Source organism: Lissotriton vulgaris, chromosome 8 (genome assembly GCF_964263255.1).
Source record: "Lissotriton vulgaris chromosome 8, aLisVul1.2, whole genome shotgun sequence".
Lineage (NCBI taxonomy): Eukaryota > Metazoa > Chordata > Amphibia > Caudata > Salamandridae > Lissotriton > Lissotriton vulgaris.
Genome location: NC_141696.1, coordinates 550933341 through 550957845, shown reverse-complemented (window position 1 = coordinate 550957845; position 24505 = coordinate 550933341). Strand labels below are relative to the sequence as shown.

The 24505-nt window shown below is 41.5% G+C and overlaps 1 protein-coding gene across 1 annotated transcript in view; it reads left to right on the top strand.

Annotated features, from left to right (window-relative positions):
* Positions 1 to 24505, top strand: part of ITGBL1 (integrin subunit beta like 1) — a 1224736-nt gene that overhangs the window by 704732 nt on the left and 495499 nt on the right. Inside the window, exon 5 of the mRNA XM_086934369.1 lies at positions 17442 to 17582. Coding sequence (XP_086790495.1) covers positions 17442 to 17582 — 141 coding nt within the window. The remainder of the gene's footprint in view (positions 1 to 17441; positions 17583 to 24505) is intronic.

Below are 24505 nucleotides of genomic sequence, written 5' to 3'. Positions count from 1 at the left end.
ACATTCCTATTGGTAACAACAATACAACATGGACACAGACTGCCCCAGTAGGGGATAACAACCCCTTAACTAAGCAAAATGGGAATCTAATAGAGACAATTGTGGACACTATTTTTAAACGTTTAGAGAATCAAATGACCGTACAGTTTAAGAATGTTTTTAAGAGATTGGATAGGCTGGAAATCCTGGTAAAAAATGAGGAAGCTAAAAGAAAGGGAACTGTTGTCCTTGACCAGATTAGGGGGGATCATCTACTGAAAGACTTGGAGACACTTAGTAACACCCTATCCACTGGGGGGCCTGTCACCCGCTGTATTACTAGTACCAAATCTGTCAATGCACCCACCACTGGCGGTACCCAGACACCAAGCCAACTACCCACCCCTCCTGTAAGAACTAACAGTGCTGGACACAATAAGGCTGCAACTAGTTTGCAACCTAAAACAATTACACCTAATGCCTCGAGCACTCTACATCGTGCCTGCTCTATCACTAGCAATCCGAAAGACTCTCAGATACCAGCAAGATCAGGGTCTAATTTGGCCAGTACTAGCAACACAGGTCGGTCCAGGGACAGTAGGCCTAAAAAACATCAGGGACCCACTTTGCACTTGCCCCCTGATGCCTGCCCTTATGTCTTGGTTTTGGCAGGCATTCCATCACTCAGAGAGGGACAAGGCGAATCATGGGTCCAGTTAAACAACAAATGTATTGACTGGCTGACAAAGCACAAAGGGGTGGGCTATGATATATCAAATGAGATCGTCTCAGCCCGCAGGGTATCATGGGTAGGCCCCCTATTTAAAGACATCCAAGGTGACTGCATTGTCATTAATTTCAGGAATCCTGGCACAGTCAGATTTTTGCTTAATACAAACTCGGCACGACCAGGCCCGTCCACTCTTGTAATTCCACTTCCCCTAAGTTATTTTTATAGACCCCCACAAAGGCCACTATATCCAGCACTCTCTCCTTTTGGGCTATATAATAGGTTTGCACCCCTATCAGACCTGGATACTTTGGACTGACCACCAGTAGTCAAGTTAGCATCCACTATAGTGACTGATCAGTTACCAGTGCCAGCGAACCAAGATTTAGTACCAACGACCTCTGTGTCCATTTCGCCTATTGTTAAGAATAAATTGTCATGCACCACAGAAATGTTAGGGCAGAATTCTGACCTGTCCCTTATGAGTTGGAACATAGCTGGCCTTAAGTCGAAATTAAAAATCAAAGAATGGACAGATTGGATAAAAAACTTTGATATACTAATGATGCAGGAGACCTGGTGTACCACCCCACTCACACTAGAAGGGTTTGGTTGTCACAATCAAATTGTAAATGCCCCGCCTATGGGTCGACCAAGCGGGGGCCTTTCAATCTGGGTAAAGATAAAAGCTGGTGTGCAAACCAAATTGATTAAGAGCAATGCAAAGTGTTTTATGGCCTTGAAATACACCAACAGGTTAAAGTTATGTTTAATCAACTTTTATAATAACGATTTTATATCCCACCCAAATGAATTTTTTTTAATATTGTTCAAATTTATTGATGATGTGATTGTCGGGCAAAAACATGGAATTTTTGATGGCATTTGTATCGGTGGAGACTTTAATGCTCATATGTACCGTAGCAATTATACGTGTAGGAGCGGGAAAGAATTGAGGGACCATCTTGCCCCTCGTGTCTTATTAAATGTTATGGAAATTGCCGGCACTGAGGGGAATGATGTCTGTACCCCCACATATATTGGTCAGGGGAGTCCCTCAACTATAGACTATATATTTGTCTCCCCAACACTGTGTGATATCTTGGAAAAAGCTGAGGTTGTTTGCTCCCCATATAGTGACCATCACCCCCTATTAATACAACTAAAAAATCATGGGACTAATCAAGTTGAAATTAATAGGTTAACCGGAACAAAAAACCTGGAAGCATCAACTGATGGGTTAAGGGTTGTATGGAAGGGAGTAGACAATAAGGGCATCCTAGCACATGTGATTCATAAACATCTTACACTAGTTACACTAGTTATGAACTGCCTGGCCTGCGATAAACCGGGGCATGTTATCATTGACTCTTTCTGTGAACTCTGTACTGCCATCAAAAGAGAGACCTCTAAAGCAGCATGGGCTAATAGAACTAGCAACCCACGCTGGTTTGATTCATCGTGCTCCCGGGCTAACAGAGATCCGAGAGATTTGGCACTTGTAAGAACATTGAGGGCCAGATATAAGTCCACATTACGTACCCGCTCTGAATCATTATTGAAGGATCATTGGGAGGCTCTTGTACGTACTGCTGCTTTAAAAGACACTACTGGGTTTTGGAGGGAGGTTAAGGCCCTCAGATCGCTCGGCTCCAATTTAACACCTATCAATTGTAATATCACGGGGGATATATGGGCCGAGCACTTTTCTAAAATTTATGCTGTCTCAGGGCCCCCCCCCTGACACTGTCTTCCCGGTCAGGCCCTTGAAGATCGAGTTACATGAGGTTGAGGAGGCCATATCAGAAAGTGCGGGCAATAAAGCCCCTGGCCCTGATGGTCTATCAATAGATCAAATAAAATCAGAATTTAGTTTTTGGGCACCCCTCCTTTGTAACCTTTTCAATAATCTATCTGATAACTCCATCCCAGATTCATGGTCTAACAGTGTTATCGTCCCGATATTCAAAAAAGGCGACAGATCAGACCCAGGCTGCTATCGCCCGATATCACTGATCGACAACACTTTAAAGGTTCTCGGGAGGGTGCTTTTTAAGAGGATAAACAACTGGGCTAACGATAATGATATTTTACACCAATGTCAGCTCAGCTTTAGATCCAATGTGGGCACTGTTGAGCAATGTTTGAACTTAAATCTGTTAACAGCAAAATATACTATAGTAAAAAAGTCCCCCCAGTATTTTGGTTTTATGGATTTAAGTTCTGCCTTTGATTTTGTTAACCGTTCACGTTTGTGGTCATTACTCCTTAAATATGGTTTAGATGATTCCCTGGTTTATTTTCTTTCCTATTTGCACAGGGACTTAAAAGCCCGTGTTCGCATCAATTGTGAGGGTGAGCTTTCCAAGGACATTTTAATTGGCAGGGGGGTCAGACAGGGCTGTGTGCTCGCCCCCCTGCTTTTTATTCTGTATATCAATGAGCTGAGCAACACCCTATGCACTTTAACCAAAGATGTTCCAATCGTTAATGGCACCCCAATTCCCGCCCTATTATACGCGGACGACGCTGTGCTAATGGGCCGCACACCCAACGCCTTACGTATTTTAATTTCAGGCTTTGTCTCCTTTATGGCAGATTTGGGTTTATCTACTAATTTTAACAAATCGTATATTATGAACTGCGGCCTAAAAGATATAACATTACCACAATTAAATCTGGAGAACACACCCTAAAAAGCACAAGCACTTTTCCGTATTTGGGACTACTCTTTTCAAACTCAGGATCCTGGCAACCACATGTTGCGTATGGGAGAAATAAGATTGGGAAATCTATCAACTCGGTTCTTTCCCTTCGTCAACCTAGACATGCAGATGTTGTTTCCTCCCTTATAAAGATTTATCGCACTCAGTGCCAACCCACTGGCACGTATGGATCAGAGGTGTGGGGATATTCTAACTGTATCTCCATTCAAACTGAGGAAAACAGATTTTGTCGAAAGGTATTGGGAGGAGTTGTCTCTGCTGCAACATACGTTTGCCATAAAGAACTTAACCTACCCTTTATAGAAGACTTCATCCGTTCAAGACCAGCACTTTTTTGGCTAAAAATTTGGCTTAACCCTTCGGCCACTTTAACACGCAGTATACTTACTGTTTGCCTACAAAGTGATAGGTCCCATCATATTCCATGGTTGAACGCGGTAGAGAAAAGTCTGACTAGTGTGGGGTATGGTTCTTTATCTACTTCCCCTAACACCATAGACCACTCCCATAAGAATAAAATCAAAGGGGCTTTGTACAACCTTTATAATATGGAACGGATAAGACTGGAATATCTAAAGCCATCTGTTATTAAGTACTCTACCCTTTGCGACTCTAATGTTGGTCTATCAGTGTCACCTCAGAGATATCTGCTTACTACATTAGGTAGATGGAATAGGAGTCTTCTGTTCCGTCTCTGGGATGGTAGTATTGTGAATCTGTTAAATTTTCCTCTGGGATACAACAAACATCTTGATAAGCTGGATTGTCCATGTATGACGGGTGGTAAACAAAGCCTGGTGCATTTTTTCTTTTTCTGTAATTTTTATAGGCTGTACACCACTCGCTACTTAATGCCGTATTGTCGCAGATATGAACTTAGAGACTTTAATCTGGCATTAAAAACTTTTCGAATGTTAAAGTCAGACGAGGAGATATTCTGTGCAAGCAGCTTTCTTAAAGCTGCTGTCCGCTCCCGTGCTTCTATGATTTCAGTATGATGAAAAGAGTGAAATTGCATCTTTTGCACAAATTCCTTTTTTGCACATTTTGAAGGATGTATGTATGTACGATTGTACATGTGTAAGCTCTCCTCTATATGAAATGATATTTTTAACTTTTATACATTTTTGTACAAATCATTATTTGGTTCCATTAATTGTACTAATATGACGTACCTGTTGTCTTAACTATGACTATTTTTTAATGTATACTGTACTTTTATGGATGTATCTACTCGGAATAAAGATCACTTGACTTGACCAGAGTTACCTATCCCAGAAGAGCCGAGTGCATAGGGTTGAAGTGGCGTCTGAAACCGCCATCGTTCTCTTTGGAAGGCTTCGAAGAAGTGCTGCTGCTGTGACAGTGAAGAGGGTCCGGTGAAATACATGGGTGGATTCTTGAAGAAAGGACCATGAAAAAAGAGGGAACAGAATCTTGGTCACTTCAGAGTGACCAGGGGCTCGGGAGACAAATGCCCACCGATGTCGGGTGCTTCAGGTGTGAAGACGGGATGCTTGTCTCTGCAGCCACAAGAACCAGGAGATGTCGACGATGACTAGGAGCCAGATGCGAGCTGTCCCACAAAGGATGTCGAGTGCTGAGGGGTCAGTGTCCAGCTGGAGCACCAACAAGCCTTGGCAAAAGCAACCCACGCAGGTAGGACAAGCAGATTACAGTGAGGACCAGCAAGGTCCTGGGGACTCTCCAAGCAATGGAGAGTCAGGGCACGTCTGGAGCAACCAGGAAAGCCCAAGAGAAATCAAGGAGGACCCACAGGCCGAAAGACCAGGAGTCGTGGGGGGACCTCGAGCAACATCACTAAGTACCAGCCTACGGAGCACTCAGTGCGAGGAGGCCGGAGTTCTTTGGTGGAAATACTGCTCGGCATCAGGACTACACAAAGTCAAATGCACAAGCTTGGGAATCGCCAACAAGCATATGCACTTGCAAATAGACGTGCAGTCCCCACAAGGGATAGTGGCCTCAAAATTGCTGAGAGAGCAGATCAACCTCGGGGACTTTTTAAACCCACCTCCTGTGTTGCTGGAGTCTTCAGAGTCAGCAGGAGCTGCAGAACGGTCAGTTGCTTTGAGGTGCCTGCGAATGCAGGAGAGTGACTCCTTCAGCCAAAGGGAGATTCTTTGGTTGTCCTTAGTGCACCACAGGTCAAGCACAGAGCCTGTATGGAGCAAGGGCACAAACAAAGCTTTGGACAGAGAGGGGGACGAAGTCGGGCCAGTCAAAGTTCAGCAAAGTCCAGAGTGTCCAGACGGTCGAAGGTTAGTGATTCTTCTTGTAGAATCTTGTCCATGTAAAATCTAAAGAGCTACAGTTAGGTAAGCCCTTTTGTACCCACAGGAGAGTGTTGGACAGATTCAGGGGACCCTCCTAGGGGAGGATCAGGACAGGGGGGAGGTTACTCCTATGTCCTTTGTCCAGTTTCGCACCAGAGCATGAGCCAACGGCTCCCAGAACTGATTTGAGCTAGACTATGCACAGGGACACCAAATGGGCCCCAGGTGCAGCCTTTCAGGCACACTCAGAGAGCACCCACCTAGTCCCAGTACACTAAATCTTGTCAGGGAGGTGTTCACACCTCCTTGTGACAGGATGCCTATTGTGCTGCCTTCCTCTGCTTGAGATTGGCTCAGCAGCAGGAGGGCAGATATGTGTCTCTGGTAGGCAGCATACATTTTGTGCTGTCCGGGTCGAGAAGGCTGGCACAGGATAGACCAGTGACCCCACAAAGCTTGCTCCAGAAGGGTCGAATCATACCTCCTAGATTGGTTACCTTGTGGAGGTATGATTCCAAAGTGTTTGATACCAAACACAACATGTTTTGTTTCAGCCGTTTTCGAGATAGCATTTGCCGCGAGGTTATAATGCACCTCTACCTACATGTCTGGCTGAGTCACCCTCCCACAACAAACTAAGCACCCTGCCTTCAGGATTGATTAGGCCTGCCATAGAGGTAACTTATAAGTTTTAAGTGTAGTGACCTATCGATATAGTGAATCTATACTATCTCGGTAGGATCGAGACACAAGAGGTGGCAAAAACAAAGGGGGAAATGATCAAAAGGGGGCAGGGTAGACCCCCCTGACCCCCTAGGTTTTATGTGGGGGCCATAAAAGGACCCCGCGTGGCAAATTTTTTTTAAAACAAAATCCGATTTTCGTGGGGGGAGCGCCCGGTACGACACCGGGGAGCGCACCATGGGGAAAAAGAATGACAGATTTTTTTTAAAAAGTAGCATTTTTTTATAAATTGGAGGTAGTTATAAAAAGAACTTTTTTTATTCTTTTTGTTGTTTTATATTTTTGTTATTGTTTTTTGGAACATTTTTTACTTTTTTTATCTTTTATGAACAATTTTATATATTTTTTGTTATTTTTATGGGGACAAACAAAAAACAGGGAATTGTAAACGGCTCAACTGGAGCAAAATAAATCAGGAAAAAATTAAGGGGTTTTTTGGGCAATTGTGGTTGTCACCAGCACGGTTGATGAGTTTAATGCTTTGCTCACCATAGCTAATTGTCCTTCCACAAAATATGCAAACTATTTTGAATTGTCCAAACTGGGTTTGGATGTTTGGGACCATCCCCTTTGTCTCTGGACCTGATGGAGTGGGTTGCTCACTTTGGGAGGTGCTGGAGGAAGATTGGGGAGGGTTTCTGGTCAGTTCTCTGACCTCTGCCGCAGCATAGTTGTTCGGGTGCCGGCGTTGCATGTGGCAAATCATGGTGTTGTTGCCAAAAGAATACTTTTTGGCAGGGTTCCCCCTGGAAAGTACAGTGCCACAGATCATACAAGTCACCTTTGGCGCATTAACTTTTTTTTGGCCCCTTGGGATTTTAAAAAACTGCCAGACTATGTGCTCCTTTGGCTTATAGGTGGTAGTATCCTCAGGCAGGTACTGCCTCTCCTCCTCCTCCTCTTCTTCTCCACCACTGTGGTGTTGTGGTGGTCCTTGTGGTGGTGGTGGTGGTGGTTGAGATGCTCCTGCTGCTGCTGCTACTGTAGCCATTTCTCAGTACAAATAGGTACAAATAGGTCTGCAAACAGGTCTTCCGTAGTCAAAGTAAAAAGTGAGAATGAGGAAAAAAGGTGGGGGCTTTCATCTTTTGGAAAACAAAACTGTCCTGAACCAATGAAACGTGTTATTTTCAGGTCACATGACACTGGCTTTATCATTTGGAAACCAAAACTGTCCTGAACCAATGAAAAGTGTTATTTTCAGGTCACATGACTCGACACGCTTACGCTACGTGCCCCGGGGCACGCACGGGGGTGCTTACGTAGCGCGATCGTATGCGCTCGAGTGCTTCCGGGTGCGCTTACGCCGTGCGTATCACGCGGACGCGGCTACGCGATACATCACGATGATGTTTTCGTTCGCGGCAATGGCGCTAACGGGACGCAAACCGGTACGCGCGCCGCAAGACTGCGCATACCGGTGCGCTCACCGGTACGCACGCCGGGAGCGCTCCAGGGCAAAAAAAATAAAAACATGAACAATATACATAAAGAAAATAATATTACATAAAAATACAATATAGGATTCATTTTAAAAAATATTACATTTCATAGCTATAGAAATTTGCTATTAAAAAACCTTTGAAATTCACTGAAAAAAACATAGGTTTGAGGCCCTATGTATAGTTAGGAATTAGCATTTAAAAAGCCTATGAAATTCACTGAAAAAACCATAGGTTTCACACCAGTTATAGTTAGGAATTAGAATTTAAAAAACCTTTGAAATTCACTGAAAAAAACATGGGTTTCACACCAGTTATAGTTAGGAATTAGCATTTAAAAAACCTATTAAATTCACTGAAAAAACCATAGGTTTCACACCAGTTATAGTTAGCTGGAAATTTTACTGACATAAAACCATTGAAATTCCCATGTTATAGTTGGTTGGACTCACTATAACTTGCGCGCCTGCAATGCACTGCTGATGACGTCACATATTACATCACTCATGACATGGTCAGTGACATCACTCATGACATCACTGATGACACGATCCTTGTGACAGAGTGACAGACCAAATTTCAGTGTAATATAACCCTTGAAACACATATTCAAAAATAGAAACTAATATTTTCAAAAAAATGGAGATACTCATACCAGTTACAACAACCAATTCAGTAATTCCAGCATCTATATACACATCCACTCATTCACCAACAGTTCTATATAGTCACTCATACATATACTCACTCATCATATGTAGTGATACACCTATACATCCTGTTACACACCGACAGTCATCCAAAACTTACTCACACACATACTCACACATGCAAATAAATTATATTGAACATCCATTTATTTGCATATACAACTATACACACACTACCACCTTACTTCTAAGGAAACTTACACATACTTACAATCTTAAACAATCACTTTTAGAAACACATACTTATTTAAACAGGAACTCTTACAATCTCTCACTCTCACATATACTCACTTATATACATCAATACTCACATATACTAGATTAAAACATATGTTGTTACTAATAAAGACACTAGTGAGACAGTCATTCACTCACTAACACACACATATACACACTCATCCACCCATACAGTCCTGCACATATGCTGTCTTAAAACACATACAAACAGTGAGTCAGTCACCAACCCATGCAGCCACTTATACACAAAGTGAAACATTGATACATATATTTAAATATTTAAAAATTACTTGCTAATATATGTATTCACAAAGATACACTTAATAAGCCAGTTAACCAATCAATTTTTTTTAAAAACATCCATTTACACACTTATTTAACCATTTATTCTTCCATCGACCTGTACATATACATATATAAAACATATTTATTTTTCAGAAAGACACACATTCACTGGATGGTGTCATCAGTGATGTCATGAGTGATGTCACTGACCATGTCATGAGTGATGTAATATGTGACGTCATCAGCAGTGCATTGCAGGCGCGCAAGTTATAGTGAGTCCAACTAACTATAACGTGGGAATTTCAATGGTTTTATGTCAGTAAAATTTCCAGCTAACTATAACTGGTGTGAAACCTATGTTTTTTTCAGTGAATATATATATATATATACACATACATATATATAAATGCATATGCATATATATGCATATATATATGTATATGTGTGCGTGTAGAGAGAGGTAGAGAGGTAGAGGTGTAGAGGTAGAGAGATAAAGGTAGAGCGGTAGAGACTAGTAGAGAGAGAAGTAGAGAGAGGTAGAGAGGTAGAGAGTGGAGAGTGAGTAATAGAGAGTAGAGAGTGAGTAGTAGAGAGTAGTAGAGAGCAGTAGAGAGAGTAGTAGAGAGTGAGTAGTAGAGAGTGAGTAGTAGAGAGTATTAGAGAGTAAGTAGTAAAGTGAGTAGTAGAGAGCAGTAGAGAGTGAGTAGTAGAGAGAAGTAAAGAGTGAGTAGTAGAGAGTAGTAGAGAGTGAGTAGTAGAGAATGAGTAGTAGATAGTCAATAGTAGAGAGTGAGTAGCAGAGAGAGAATAGTAGAGAGGTGTAGAGAGTGAGTAGTAGAGTGAGTAGTAGAGAGTAGTAGAGAGAGAGTAGTAGAGAGTGAGTAGTAGAGAGTAGTAGAGAGTGAGTAGCAGATTGAGTAGAAGAGAGTGAATAGTAGAGAATAGTAGAGAGAGAGTAGTAGAGAGTGAATAGTAGAGAGTAGTCGAGAGTGAGAAGTAGAGAGTGAGTAGTCGAGAGTAGTAGAGAGTGAGTAGTAAAGAGTGAGTAGTAGAGAGAGAGTAGTAGAGAGTGAGTAGTAGAGAGTAGAGAGTATTAGAGAGTGAGTAGTAGAGAGCAGTAGATAGTGAGTAGTAGGGAGTGAGTAGTAAAGACAGAGTAGTAGAGAGTAGTAGAGAATGAGTAGTAGAGAGTGAGCATTAGAGAGTAGTGGAGTAGTAGAGAGTGAGTAGCAGAGAGTAGTGGAGAATATTCCAAAGTTTGGCACAGCACCACTTACACAACAAGTCCAATCAAATCATATCACTTAGAGTCCTTATTGAAGCGCTGAATCTTGGTGTATATTCAAATGCTTTTTATTTTCCTTAAGTTTATGTACCACAGCCAGCCGATGCGTTTCGTTCTGTACAACAGAACTTCTTCAGGGCATTCTTATTTCCTTCAAGTTATGTTGGTATCCTGTTGTCATATAACTAGATATTTCTTCCAAATGTTAGACGAGATGTAAGTACATTCTTATTCAAAGTGACTAGGTATCAATTTTACCCACACAATTCGGGCAGATTTGAGTAATTTATAGCATCCTCAAAGTCAGTCTTTCAAAAATTCCAAAGTATAGGACATGATAATCCAAATCCAAATGTTTCTCAAGAAAAGTCATTTTCAATTGTTTGGAATATCGGCGTTTGGGCAGATATGACCCACGGACACGGTTTATGACTTTTATATATAAACATATAACCAAGAAATGCACCAAAACCCGGTTCCTTTAGCCCAAGCTTTGCTTGTCTCACCATGGAGTGGTGGGAACAGAAATGGGCATGGCAAGCAGAAAATGATATCATGTTGAATAAAGTGATACTGTGGGTACGCTTTACCGACGATCTTCTCATCATCTGGGATGGTTCAGAAAATGAATTTAAAATTTCCAAATCCTCAGCTCATCACCTGCAAATTTCAAATTCACTTATGAACTAAGTGACAACAAAATAATCTTTTTGGATACTGAAATTTATATCAAAGCAATGAACTACACACAAACTTACATAGGAAAAAAAACGCAACCAATGCGACACTGCATGCCAGTATTTTTCGTCAGCAGTGTTTGTTTGACAATATTCTCTATGGAGAATTTTTAAGACTACGGAGGATATGCTCGGAAGAATCAGAATCGGACAAACAAAGTACATCCATGAGTAAAAGATTTGAAAAGAGAGGATACTCAAAAGGCCACATAAAGAAAGGTTGGGAAAGAGCAAGCCAAAAGAATAGAAACAACCTATTGCAAATAAGGCAAAAAGAAGACAGTGAAAAAGATGTGATTAGATTCATAACAACCTTTTCGAATGAGTCTAAACAAATCAGGAATATTCTAAAGAAAAATTGGAAGATGTTAAAAATGGACACAACCATTGGTCCCATTGTGGGTGATACACCACAAATAACATACCGCAGAGCACCAAATCTGAAAGATCGTTTAACAAAGAGTCACGTTTTCAAAGAGGAAAATCAAGCATGGTTGAAAGGAAAAGGTTTTAAAAAATGTTTCAACTGTAAGGTTTGTCAAATATGTAAACCGATCCAGGAAATTATGTTGGCAAATGGTAAAATCTGGAAGATTGATGAGTTAATTACATGTACAACACCATATGTTGTTTACGTAATTGAATGCTCGTGTGAACTAAAATATGTGGGCAGCACAAAGAATGAACTAAAAAAGAGGATTTTGAAACACGTGAGGGCAACTGTACCTCAGGACAGAAGCAACGCAGTTGCCAAACACATGGAGTTTCATCATAACAGTGAATGGAAAAATGTAAAAATCTATGGCATTGATACAGCAAAAAAACCACTGAGAGGAGGAAACAGAGAACTGATGCTGAGAAAAAAAGAATCAAGATACATTCTCAGCTTACGAACAATGACTCCATACGGTCTGAACCAGAGTGAGGAAATGTATATACATTTGTAAATAGACCTTTGGACTGGAAATAATGTGAATTCATGTAAAACAGGCAGAGGAAAAACAGTTATGTCTCTATCATTGCATCATATTTTACTTTCGAAATGTAATGATTATTTTAGTTTGAGCACAAACGTTTATGTAATAAGAGGATAAATAAGAAATAGGTAAGTTGTACATATGGTTTAACCAGAGACATTGGGATTATAACTACGGCTAGAAGTGACAAAGGAACAATTTTTGTTGGACTAAATTTTGATCAATGGTGACAATGATTCTAATGCCACTGGAGGCATCAATTGAAAAAAGCTTAAAGGTATATGAAAAAACATTGTAACAAATGAACTTGTGAAATAACATAATGAGAAGTATGAATTCGAATTCAAGGGTTTGCCATGAAACATGAGCAGATTATGTCATGATTTGCTATGCTATGCTATGCTATGCTATGGGCATTTATAATGCGCACAGATGCTCCAGCAAAGGAAACTTATCAATTACTATAAACCTTTCATTATTATTTTATTTTATTTCATTTCGTATAATTTGCAACATTGAATATTAACTTGCTTTAAATCATTGTTTATGATTTTCACAGTTTTTTGTAAATAACACTACAATAACCACAATGCCTTGCCTAGTGAGGGGGAGGTTATCAAGGTAGTGAGGGGGAGGTTATCAAGGTAACTCATGATCTTTATAACAGAATGGTAAAAGAAGGGCGGCACCGTGATCAAGATCTCAGTTGGAGATCGAAACGCGTTGGTGTTTTGGAGTGTTTGGAGTTTTGTTCGTAATAAATGTCCTCATTGACTTTAAAGAAGTATTGTGTGCGATCCAACTTCTTTTCCATGTGGAGAGAGATTATCGAATATATAAACATACAACCAAGAAATGCGCCTAAACCCGGTTCCTGGACAAAGATGCTTTATTTCAATTGGCGCAGGTAATCACGTGTCAGAGGCACCTGACTCGTTTCAGCATATTGCCTTTCTCAAAGGTGTGTCCTCTTATTTGCAATGTCCCAGTGTAGTGCTTGATCACACGCCCTGTTGTTGGCCACACTCAAACTCCCAAGATGCAATTTGTGAGAGAGCGTCTTTGTCGTGCAATCTTCGTGATGTTTGTTGTTAACTGTCTCAAAGTTTCGATGTAACCAGGTGATCGCTGGCATTCTTTAGGCTTGTGTTGGGGAGAGCGGGTCATGTCCCCCAATTTAAATCCTCCAAAAGATGCTGCAGACGGGGACCCTTTCTGCTGTGATGGGAATGTTTTCCGTCATGCCGCACGATGTTCCAGGATATGAATAAACAGCTCGCCTGACTTTGCATCTCTTTCCTACTAAAGGTTATGAATGTGGAACTTTTAATGAACATAAAAGCATGGAACCTCCTTAAGGGAGTGCGATGTTACTCACCTCTATGGACTACTACTACCATCATGCCAGTGAGCAGAAGCCACGCCCACTTAGGGCGGTCCAATTCAATAAATAATGATTGATTGCAGAGGTGAGCAGTCCGTGTTTTTATGAAAGAGCCCATGAGGAAGCGGCGTATTGGCCTCGAAACGCGTCGGGCATGGCAGCTAAAGTTTGAGAAGCAGGCTGGCGAGCTATTGAGAGGCCAACAGTCCGGATGGGCGGAACACCGTCGTGTGACCTCTCTGAGCTCTAGGGCGTTTTGCAACACCGACCCACTGGAGGGTTAAAAGACTTTCAGAAGGAAATACACGAGGGAGCCGTGGACACTACAGGTACCACCATGCTCAGTAACAGGAAGTGACCTAACCAAGATTGTGCCATCAAAAGAAATCGAGCCCTTTAAATCCAAGAAACACGTAGTGGCAAAGCGGCTTCCCAATCAAACGGTGTTTGTAAACTGATGAAGTTCTTGGCAGAATGAAACGTGTCTTGCATAAATGCCGTTTTTCTAAAAGAAAAGGAAATGATAATTAAATGAAGTAATGTGTCAAATACCTTGGTTTCTGTGCGGCTCTATTTCTTCTCTGCGGGGGAGAGTTGTTTGGAATATATTTATATATATATATATATATATATACATATATATATATATATATATATATACATATATATATTTATTTTTAGAGAGAGAGAGATATTCATCACATACTTTTCAATGTCTTATATCTTATCAACCAACACATAGTTATTTTATATTGCAAGGGACGGAAGGCATACAGGCCATTTTAAATATGCAGTCTTCTCTAACTCCCAAAGTAAACAATTGGTGTTAAATTAATTTGTTGCTCTTAACTGTACGATAACCTGAACACACTTTTGTGATAAATGTGTTCTTTAATCTCTGTCCTGGGTTTATTCTGTGTTTACTCGACGGATCAATAGTTATTTCCTAGTGATAAGCACCTTTGCAGTAATGAACCATTTTTCCACCCTGTTTGACATATATGTAAGTATGCTGGGGTTTGCATTCCTTCTGCAGACAAAAAAACTCTTCCAAATAAATGCACTAGTGACTTTAACACAATCTTGATGGAATGTTTTCCTCTCCTCTTTATTATATGACACAGCAATAAACAGATGGAAGGTGGCCCCATAACTTTTACCATTTTATGAGCTTTTTGCATTTCACATGCAGCATTCCTAGCAACTTCTGAGCCATAGGACCCACAAACATATATGGTGAAGCCTTCAAATACATCAACAGATGGAGAATTATGTGAGAATATTGGGCAAACCTTTAATTATTCTGAAAACACATCAGTTGAAGAATTTCATAAGTACAGTGGCCCAATCTATCACTAACTGTCAGCCGTTACAGAAACATTGTAAAATGTTTGTCCTCCAATTTCAAACAGACTTGACTCATATTTTTGGCTTCTGACACACAGGCAACAGGCAGCTGATAATCACAGACCAAGTTCACCATGCTCCTACCAGACCTATTTGCATACTAGTAGTCCAGTTACAGTTGGTGGCCAGCATCAATGGGAAAACCCTTTAATGTTTGACTAAACTCCTTCCAACTTATTAAAGAGTCAAATCAGGACAATTCTTCCTTGGCCTAGCAACTTCTCTCTTAGTGGTCCCACAAAGGACATCCTTCAATATTAATTTCAAGGTTTAAATATACTCTCCGTACATCCAGTATTTAGGTGTCGATTCCGATGTCGACCGACCTAGGTCCGTCCGACATCGGTCAGGAGCAGTAACCCATCAACCTGCTGTCGTGGGTGACAGCCCTGCTAATACGATGCGACCGAACAGGGTTCAGTCACATTTGTATACTTCACAATGCAAGCATGCATTCGGAATGCATGCCTGCTTTGAGAAAAGCAGGGGTGCAGTTCATCCCTGCACCCTGTGGCTGGCACCCCGAGGTGTCTGCCACTGGGTGCAGGGATCCACAGAGGGGCACAAAAGGTGCCCCCAGGCTGCCATTCGGCAGCCTTGCACCCATGGGGGTCCTGCTGGGGGCCCCCAAAGAAAGTTTCCGACTGCCTTTTCGTGCCGGACAGACCGGCACGAAAAGGCAGTGAAAAACTGCCATCGTACTCCCTCGGTCATAAGGAGGCGACCGGAGGAGTACTGGAGGATTTCCGGATGGCAGACGGGCTCTCCGAGCCCATCGTAGGCCATCCGGAAATCCAAGTGGGATTCCATTCCAACCGAGCCCATCGGAATAGCTTGGTCGGAATGGCTCCAAACATGGGAGCCCATTAGGATCACGGACGGACTTGTGTCCGTCCGCGACCCCAGAGTAGGAGGGAACCTCCGCATGGCCTGCGGAGTTCCCTCCTGTGCAATTAGGATGTGACCGCCACCATGGCGGTCACATCCTCTATTTTTAACATTGCAGCGGGTGCGGCTTCAAGCTGCACCCGCCGCAATGTTAAAAAAGCATACATCACATTTGTATGCAGAAAGCGGCAGGCACCGTGCGGTGCCTGCCGATTACTGCATACAAATGCAGGGGGTACCATAGGTACCCCCCATGTGCACCCCCCACCCCCCCTTCACCCAGGGGCCCCGCAACGGGCCCCTGCAGTGAAGTTCCACATGCTTTTCCACGGCGGAAAACCCGCCGCGGAAAAGCAAGTTTTGTAACCCATCCTAATATGGCTGGCGGTGTCTGAGAGACACCGCCAACATATTAGAGCTTTTCTGCCACGGTTGTAAGCCAACCGCTGTGGAAAAGCAGCGGACTGAAACCAGAACCCACCAGCCATCATAATGTGGCGGTGGGTCTTTGGTGGGTCCGCAGCGGATTTTACGCATCCTCCGGGCCAGCGGTGGCTTCCGCCGGCCCAGAGGATGCGGAAAATCCGCTATCCTAATAAGCCCTATGGTTCGGAGCCCTTCCGACCCGAATCGGAATTGGTCCCTAAATAAGGGATCATTATGCACGCTTGCACAAATGATATGCATTTATAAATCAAACTAACACAAATTCTAAAAGAGCTCAGACCCATGAAGGCTGCGTGCAAAAAAATCCTAGATGAGTGAAATCTTTATAAAATGAAATGACTCATAATCTGAACTTCATGGGGGGACAGCTGAAAAAGAAGCTGCATGACAGCTATGCACAAACACACACGGGTCCCGTGCTCTCCATGCCACTGGAGTCAAGCTAGCCTGGCTGATGAGGTGTGATGCCCCGAAACCAGTCCGGGGATGTTTGTTTCCTGTCCAGGGAAGTCCTGGCCTGGCAGTTCGGGCTGAGGAACAGGGTCAAGACTTATTTGCATATGGCTGGGTCTGAACTGGAATGGCATGGGGAGCAATGCCACTGGAGTAAAGCTAGCCTGGCTGATGAGGGGTGATGCCCCTAACCGGTCCCAGGAAGCTTGTTTCCAGTCCAGGGAAGACCTGGCCTGGCAGTTCGGGCTGAACTGTTCCCATGGAGAACAGAGTCAAGACTGATTTGCAAATGGCTGGGTCTGAACTAGAATGGCATGAAGAGTTGCAAACATAGGAGGGAAACACAAGGAACGTTGTCCATCTTCCAACTGCATAGAGCAAGGATGCGCCCGCAAATTATGAGAAAGAAAGTAGAATATTGTTGGACTCTTTTCCTTGTGGACAGCTTCTCTTCAGTTACTTTCACGTTTCATCTAGATTATATAACTTGTATTATCTCTTTTTGATCAAGCAATGGTTGCTCTGTAAGTACATTAAACCACACGTTTTGCTAGCGTCCAAATATCAAGTGGTTCCTTCATGAAAATGCATTTTTCAAAGAAACAGTATGACGAGGACCTTGAAAAAGCTATTGGAACGAATAGGCATTTTCTTTAAAAAAATGTTTTAAAAAACGTCTTTTCCTGACTGTGTTCCATTTGTTTTGGGTGCAGGCCATGGAAAGTGCTATTGCGGAAACTGTTACTGCGAGTCTGGTTGGCATGGAGATAAATGCGAATTCCAGTGTGACATCAGCCCGTGGGAGATCAAAAGAAGATGTACTTCTCCAGATGGCAAAATCTGCAGCAATAGAGGTGTGTGTCATTAATGCACCTCACATCTGTATGTCCAATTGGCCCAAGATCATATTAGCCGTAATAGTCTGCGTGTTTGGCCTCTCGCGCATGATGTATTTATATGTTCATTACATCTTCGGTAATGTCGCATTGATTTTTTTACAGTCTGAGGAGAAATTATATGAAGACAGAGTGTCATAAAGATCTGCTGCTCAGCTTTGGTTCGCTGAGCAAATGGCTCAACCAGGAAATTATATGCCTTGGCAGCTCTCCAGGGCTATTTCTGTACAGCAAAAGTGCGGGTCGCGTGGACCACCCTCTCCCCACCCCTTTAAATACATCCTCACTTGCAAAGCCTGCTGCTGTGCCAGGATCTAATTATCCAGAGAGCATTTAGGAAACTTACTCAACTTAATTATGAGGAAATTGAAAGCTTGGTTCTGGCAACAGAGCTAACAACGTTGCCTCGTTTGCTTTCTGAACGTTCACAGAAAAGCGTCCACAGTACTGGAAAATAAAAGTAGTCTGCCATTTTACAGGATATGGGTCATTCACAGCATAACATTTTTACTGTCGTAAGTTACAGTTGTATTTAGATTAGAGGGGACGCAAAGTGTTTCTAGCTCAAACTTTCCGTATTTCTGCTGAATACTAAGTTTGGTACCTGTACTTTCTTGAAGATTACTGCATGTCGGTGTTCATCTGAAGGTGGGATTTTCGATCCACTTTTAATGTATTTTGGAGAGAAAATGGCCTCCGACCATCATCTAGTATAAGTCGCAAGGTAAATTGTGTAAAAGTTGGCCCACGAGAAAACTATGCATCCAACTAGTCCTGGCAAAGGAATATTGCAAGTGTGTGTGGGAATAAACAAAACCAGGGCATAAACCGAAGAAAAACAGGGAACAGTTAGAAAGCATATTATAATTTACAAGTATGAAAGGAAAGTTCAAACTACCATAAAATACAGTGATGCTTTTTTCTTAACTCTTCACCATTTCAAATAGCATTTCTTATTTTAGATTCCGTTTTTTTGTTGACTTTTCTCTTCCCTCCTTTTTAATTATTTATTTTACTATAACTTAAGATAACATTGTTCATCGAATGCCCAAAATAGCATGTCTGCAAATGACTTCTCAAAAATTAAAACAGGTAATCATGATTAATGTGTCTTGTCCCTGTTATATTCCGGTTATATTTGCACTCCGTTTATATACTTAAGTCCTCTTTCCTGAACTACACATAACTAAGATACAGAGGTCAACTCATCCCTTCCAAATTTCAAACCACCTCACCATCTAAGAGATAGTAAGGAAGGTTTATGTACTAAATGTTTTTTCAAACGCCTCTCTGACAAAATAAGAAAAAGATTTCAAAGGTCTCCGTGAAATATGAGTTACATCATCATAATGACCACCTAAAACCACAGCCCATTGTTTATTCAACTTTCTATTTATAAAAGGTAACCAAAAGCTAAATGTTCTAGTTGCAAACAGTACCTATTGCTAGCTGCATCTTGAGGAGAACAGCTTCAATACTTTCACATTCGAACAATTGAATACGTATCATCAAGTGAGGGAACTAATCCATAAATACCCACACAATTTATGAAATAAGCCCTGAATCAACTTTCTCCCCTCCCCTCCCAATAGTGTAACACTCTCAGATTTTAAAGTGCATCAGTACACAAATGAGATACTTCCTACTAAACTTGGTCTACAAGTAGGAGGCCTCTCTTCAGAGGGTTGGAAGTCCAATCACCTATTAGATGTAGTCAATCCCCCTGCAGTTGCCCTCGATTCGAACTATCAACTTGTGTTAACTCTAAAGCTGAAACAAAAAAGACGCATTGTCAAGGAGCAGCCCCACAGTTTACACTTTCAGTCTCAGAAGGCCTGAAGACTACAAGCATAAGTGTGTACTTCCATATCATTTTAGTAAATGCATAGACAATGCCACAATTAAAGTGGCCTTTAACCTTTAGCAATCCGCCCTAGTGCCAACTGACTTTGTCTTTCTGGTGGTCTTTATGTTTTAACAGGAGATTGCCTTAAGTTAATTCCTGTCCTACATACGAACATAGGATTCTCCAATTTTATCAGTTGCAGCATATGACAATTTCTCTTTATCATTCTCTTAATGTTGTCAACATGTGGTTGAAGTTAGTAACACGTACTAGAGGACATCGTCCTTTTATCATTAGATTCCAGGAGCGGCTTCCTAAGGAGTGAACCACGCTTCTTTTTTGATGTTTTGAGCTAACTCTCTTGGATACTATTATTCCATATGCTTTGTCATTCAATGTTCTTGCAAGGGGGAAATAATTCTTTCTTTGAACAGTTTCTATTAATCCATTGAAATGGCCAATTTGGTAAGTTTTCTAAAAGGTATTTTGTGTGATACCTGTACAGGTTGATGGAATCGTTGGATGATGTATATAATCCCATTTAAATGTGATACCCACATTTTGTAGAAGAAGGTCTAAACAAGTGCAATTTTACCTGCTCAAAATTCATTGTGAAGGTACAATACAGGGGAAGGTGATTTAGCCATGTTTAAAATGCTCTTGACTCATTTAAGGGGCATTTTTGAACTTAAAAAGTTATCATCTATAAAGCAGGCCCATTTTTAGATCTAATACGGAGATGCTAAAGACACACTGAAAATAAAGCTCACGTTTCCTAAGTTTGAGGATGTTTGAATGCTAGGTTTAACAACAAAAGTTACACACAATATTGGCACTGATTACAATATTTAGGTTTTTTATTTGTGAAGTTGTATTTAAGTGAAAACACAGGTGCCAAGTTTACTTGATATTTAGTCTTGCACAAGCAATCATTCCACATTGAAATATTTTACATGGATGCATACTGATAAATATAATTGTTTACAACAAATATTACAACTTTTACCCAACATGTGTTTCACCCCCATCTAGGCCCCAAGCCTGGGGCTTTTTCAAGGCTGGATTAAACTAAGTAGGTACAACAATTCCAGGGATGCATAATTGGACAATAGAAAAACACAAATGTAAAGAGATACAAACAGAAACATGAACAGTCATAAAAGAGAAAATTATGTCACAATCAAAGATTTCAATATCAATTAATACACTTTGTGAGCACGCAAAGTAATTTGAAAAACCACTTCTGCTGTATGTAGCTAATTGTCATGGACACACGTGGACATGTGTGAATGTGAGGTATTCAATGAACAAACCATGCAAACCGCCATTGCAAGGTAATCCAGCAATCCATAAGTCCTCTAAGAAACTAGGTCCTCAAAGTGAGTTTTATAGTGGCATGATCAAAAAGGTTTATTGTATATAAACAAGGTGTAAAACACTACCAAATTCCATATTTAATTTTGGTGAGGTCGTCTCTTTTTAAGGAACAAGCCAGGTTAACAAATAGAAATTAGAGGTATTAATCCAGTACAATAGAATGAGTTGGTAAACAAAGCTTAAATACTTTAGGAAGTGACGGGTACCTTGATACTGAAATCTTGTATTTGATTAAAAAACATAAGATCATGGTGGCATCTTAGACCTTATCTGTACACCAAGAAATAGTTACGTAAACATAGGATATATGTGGGGGCAAATAAAAACCTGGTGCTACCTAGTTGTTTAACGTGTCACAAAAAGGTCGAAATACAGGTGGCTTCTTCTGGAAATAGAGAGTCTGTAAAAGGCAAAAAAACAATGCTAAAGATAGCGTGTAGACTTTGACCTGACAATAGGTGGAGGTCCAGGAAAAAGAAGCGGCAAAAGGGAGGCGAGGGAGAGTCATCGTGTGCCATTCTCCTGAGATCATGTCTGAGTGATCCTGCTGGCTGGAAGAAAATTCTCATGTGTTCTGATTACTGAATTGAGAAGCGCAGTCTCAAGATAAGCGTACCACATGTAAAAACATAATCCTCATAGGGGCGTGACCTGCATACCAGAGTGGCAGGCATCCGAATGGAGCCTACGGGCTGACAACATAGCTGCCATATTGGAGTGATTAAAACAAATATCAAGAGTGGTGTTCTGTAGTATTCTGAGCATTCAGGGAACATCCAAAACCCCGAAAATATAAGGCAGTCTAAAATGAGGACTCCTATGACAAGGGGTGCATTGCATTTTCCTTTTTATTTTTAAAAAGAAAATCCATCTTCAAGGATTTTCTTTTTGAAAAAAAAGAAAACAATTTGTTGCAAGACTCCGCCATGTTAACAGAGCCCTGAACCAAACTGCAAAAAGCACTGAAAATAAACCGCCATGAAAAAAGGCACTAACTTGGCAGTCATTACCAAATTAGGCAGGCGGCACCTCTGGCAGCGTGATGGAGTAATTACCTCTGTCCCCCTAGTGGAGAAACGGGATGCCCGCCTAAATATAAATTGTGCCCTCTGGTATTTTCTGAGTTTTGCACTTTCATGAAAACAGATTATTATTATCAAGAGAGGTAATACCAGGATATGGAGAAGTAATACCATACACCTCTCTAGATTTTTCATACGTATGACTGGCACATTTATGTGCCATGAAAAGCCCCCAGAAACATTGCTGGTGATAGTGTTACTGAGTCTTATTATCAGTTTTTATGGTCAATATCAGTAATACAGCAGAAAGGGCTGCCAGTAATGGTTCATCTAGCTCACTCACTTCACCCTTGTTGACAGTTGGCTCTTTATATGGTACACCAAAAATAGGGATACCTTGCAAAGAGTCCAGGTATTCCCTTACTAGTGGATAGGGGCTTGCTCTAGCAATCCCAAGGTGCTCTTCTAGGGAGTAGTGTGGTCAAGCAGTCTGAGGCTTATCAGAGAGCAGTGTAAGACATCTACTACACACACTCAGCCAATAAATGACATACATACAACTCAATAAAGAGATATAAAACACATAACACATGATAAAACGTTAGACACACCAAAATCATCAAAATCAGGTAAATAATTTTTAAAATAGCAGATTTGAAGAAAACAGGGGTTTGATACTTCAAATCATAATTGAAGCACTTTGCGGCAATGTTAACCTGGGAAGAAAACATCTGCTGCATACGGTCACTTAACAATGACTTATCGGACCCTTCCCTGGAATATAAGGTGAATATGAGGCAAGGTCCAAGGCAGCACAACAGGTCACTTCAAGAGCCACTGGGGCGACTAGGTGCAGAGGTGTGTTTTTCAGCGTAGGGTGATTTTGATACTTTAAATCCTAATTGAAGCACTTCATGCTAATGTTAACCTTCGGAAGAAAACACGTAATGCATTTAGGCCCTCAACATTGACTCACGGGACCAAAACTTGGACTTAAGGTGAGTATGGGGCAAGATCCAAGGGAGCACCAACAGTCCACTTCGGGCAGCACTGGGGCAGCTGGGTGCAGAGGTGACTTACAGAATTGGGTACCCCATTCAAGTCTATGGAGATCGGTCCATCAGAAAAGAGGTTAGACGCTTGGACTGGGGGACCAGTCAGGCTGAACCAACATGGGGGTTTGTGCTTGTGGATGTGGGAACACCTTCGGTCCTCTTCTCCCTAGGCCAGGGGCGATGGGTGCAGAGGTGTCCCTAGGCTGCAGGTTTTCGTCACCCAGAGCAGTTGTGACAGAGGCTGTAGGTGGTGTCGGGAAGTCCACAGTGGGCAATTCAATGTGGACTTTGTCTCTGGAGGGCCCGGGAGCCAAGCTGGCACCATCGGCTGACCTCAGCTTGGGCGATAATAAATATTCTTTATTCAGCAGTAATCACATCCATAAAACAAACCAAGATTAAAATCAACATCAAATTAATTTGAAACCACATATCACAAAATATGCAAAATCGTAAATGACCTTATAGACATTAGTCACATCTAGAATTTCTTGATCTTAATGCGGCTCTTAAGAAGTTAGTAACAATAAAAAGCGTGCAAACATTCAGCATAAGTTGCAAATACAATAGAGCCAGACAAGCGTGCCTAAATCTCAGTTCTTTTAAAAGCGGTTTAAAAAACAATCACCCTATATACGTAAAATATTTACAAAGGAATACAAAATGTAGGGTATCCGGTGGAGACCTTTTGTCGCAGCCACAGGGAGCTCTATCCTCTACGTGTGAGACAAAATCAGCTGGGGATGCCAGTATGTGATGGAGCAAATTCAATCTAAAACGGGTAATTCAAAATCTATCATAGGCACTAGTTAAAACAGAGAAATGAGTCTCCATGCCCTCGACAGATTTAACTGAAACACACCCTCTCACCATGTGTTTGTTAAACTCCTACCCTCACGAGAAACCATAACATATTTGAAGAACAATTCTTTAACTATTTTCTTATCCTGTGGCTTCACTAAATCATGTCTCAAAAAATATCAGCTCTACCCATGGCTGTTAAGATCTCCTTAACATATCTTAACCATGGGATTTTGAGTACGTTGTCAAGTGAGAGGTAGTCCTGAATTACTAATTGGTTAAACCCTGCCTCCTCCATAGACCAAATTTTCAACCAGCACAACAGAGGTTTAACCGCCACCAGATCTGTAACATACTTAGTGCCTAATTCTTTAGGTACAGAGTACAAGGGGGTGCCCTGGGGTACTTTCAAAATCCGTTTGAGATATTTATTTTTTGTAGTCTGTAAATTGTTGACCGACGTGTACCCCAAACCTCGTTTCCATACAAAGACTTGGACTTACAAAAGGACTGACATAGCTTTAAAATCACTCCCCGTGACCATGTGCCTAGTCTATGGGCATAATTTGAGGTAGCTCCCAGTGATTTTTTCATGTCCGATACCTTCCCCTCCTGCAAGTGTTTCTCATCAAATAAAATTCCTAAGTAGGTAAAAGCTGGGACGTTTGCGAAGCTATATTTCCTACTTTATAGGTGTTATGTCTGGTAGCCTGCTAACCAAATTCCATAATATATGATTTAGTAAAATTCGGTGACAAATCCACATTCATAAAGGACACA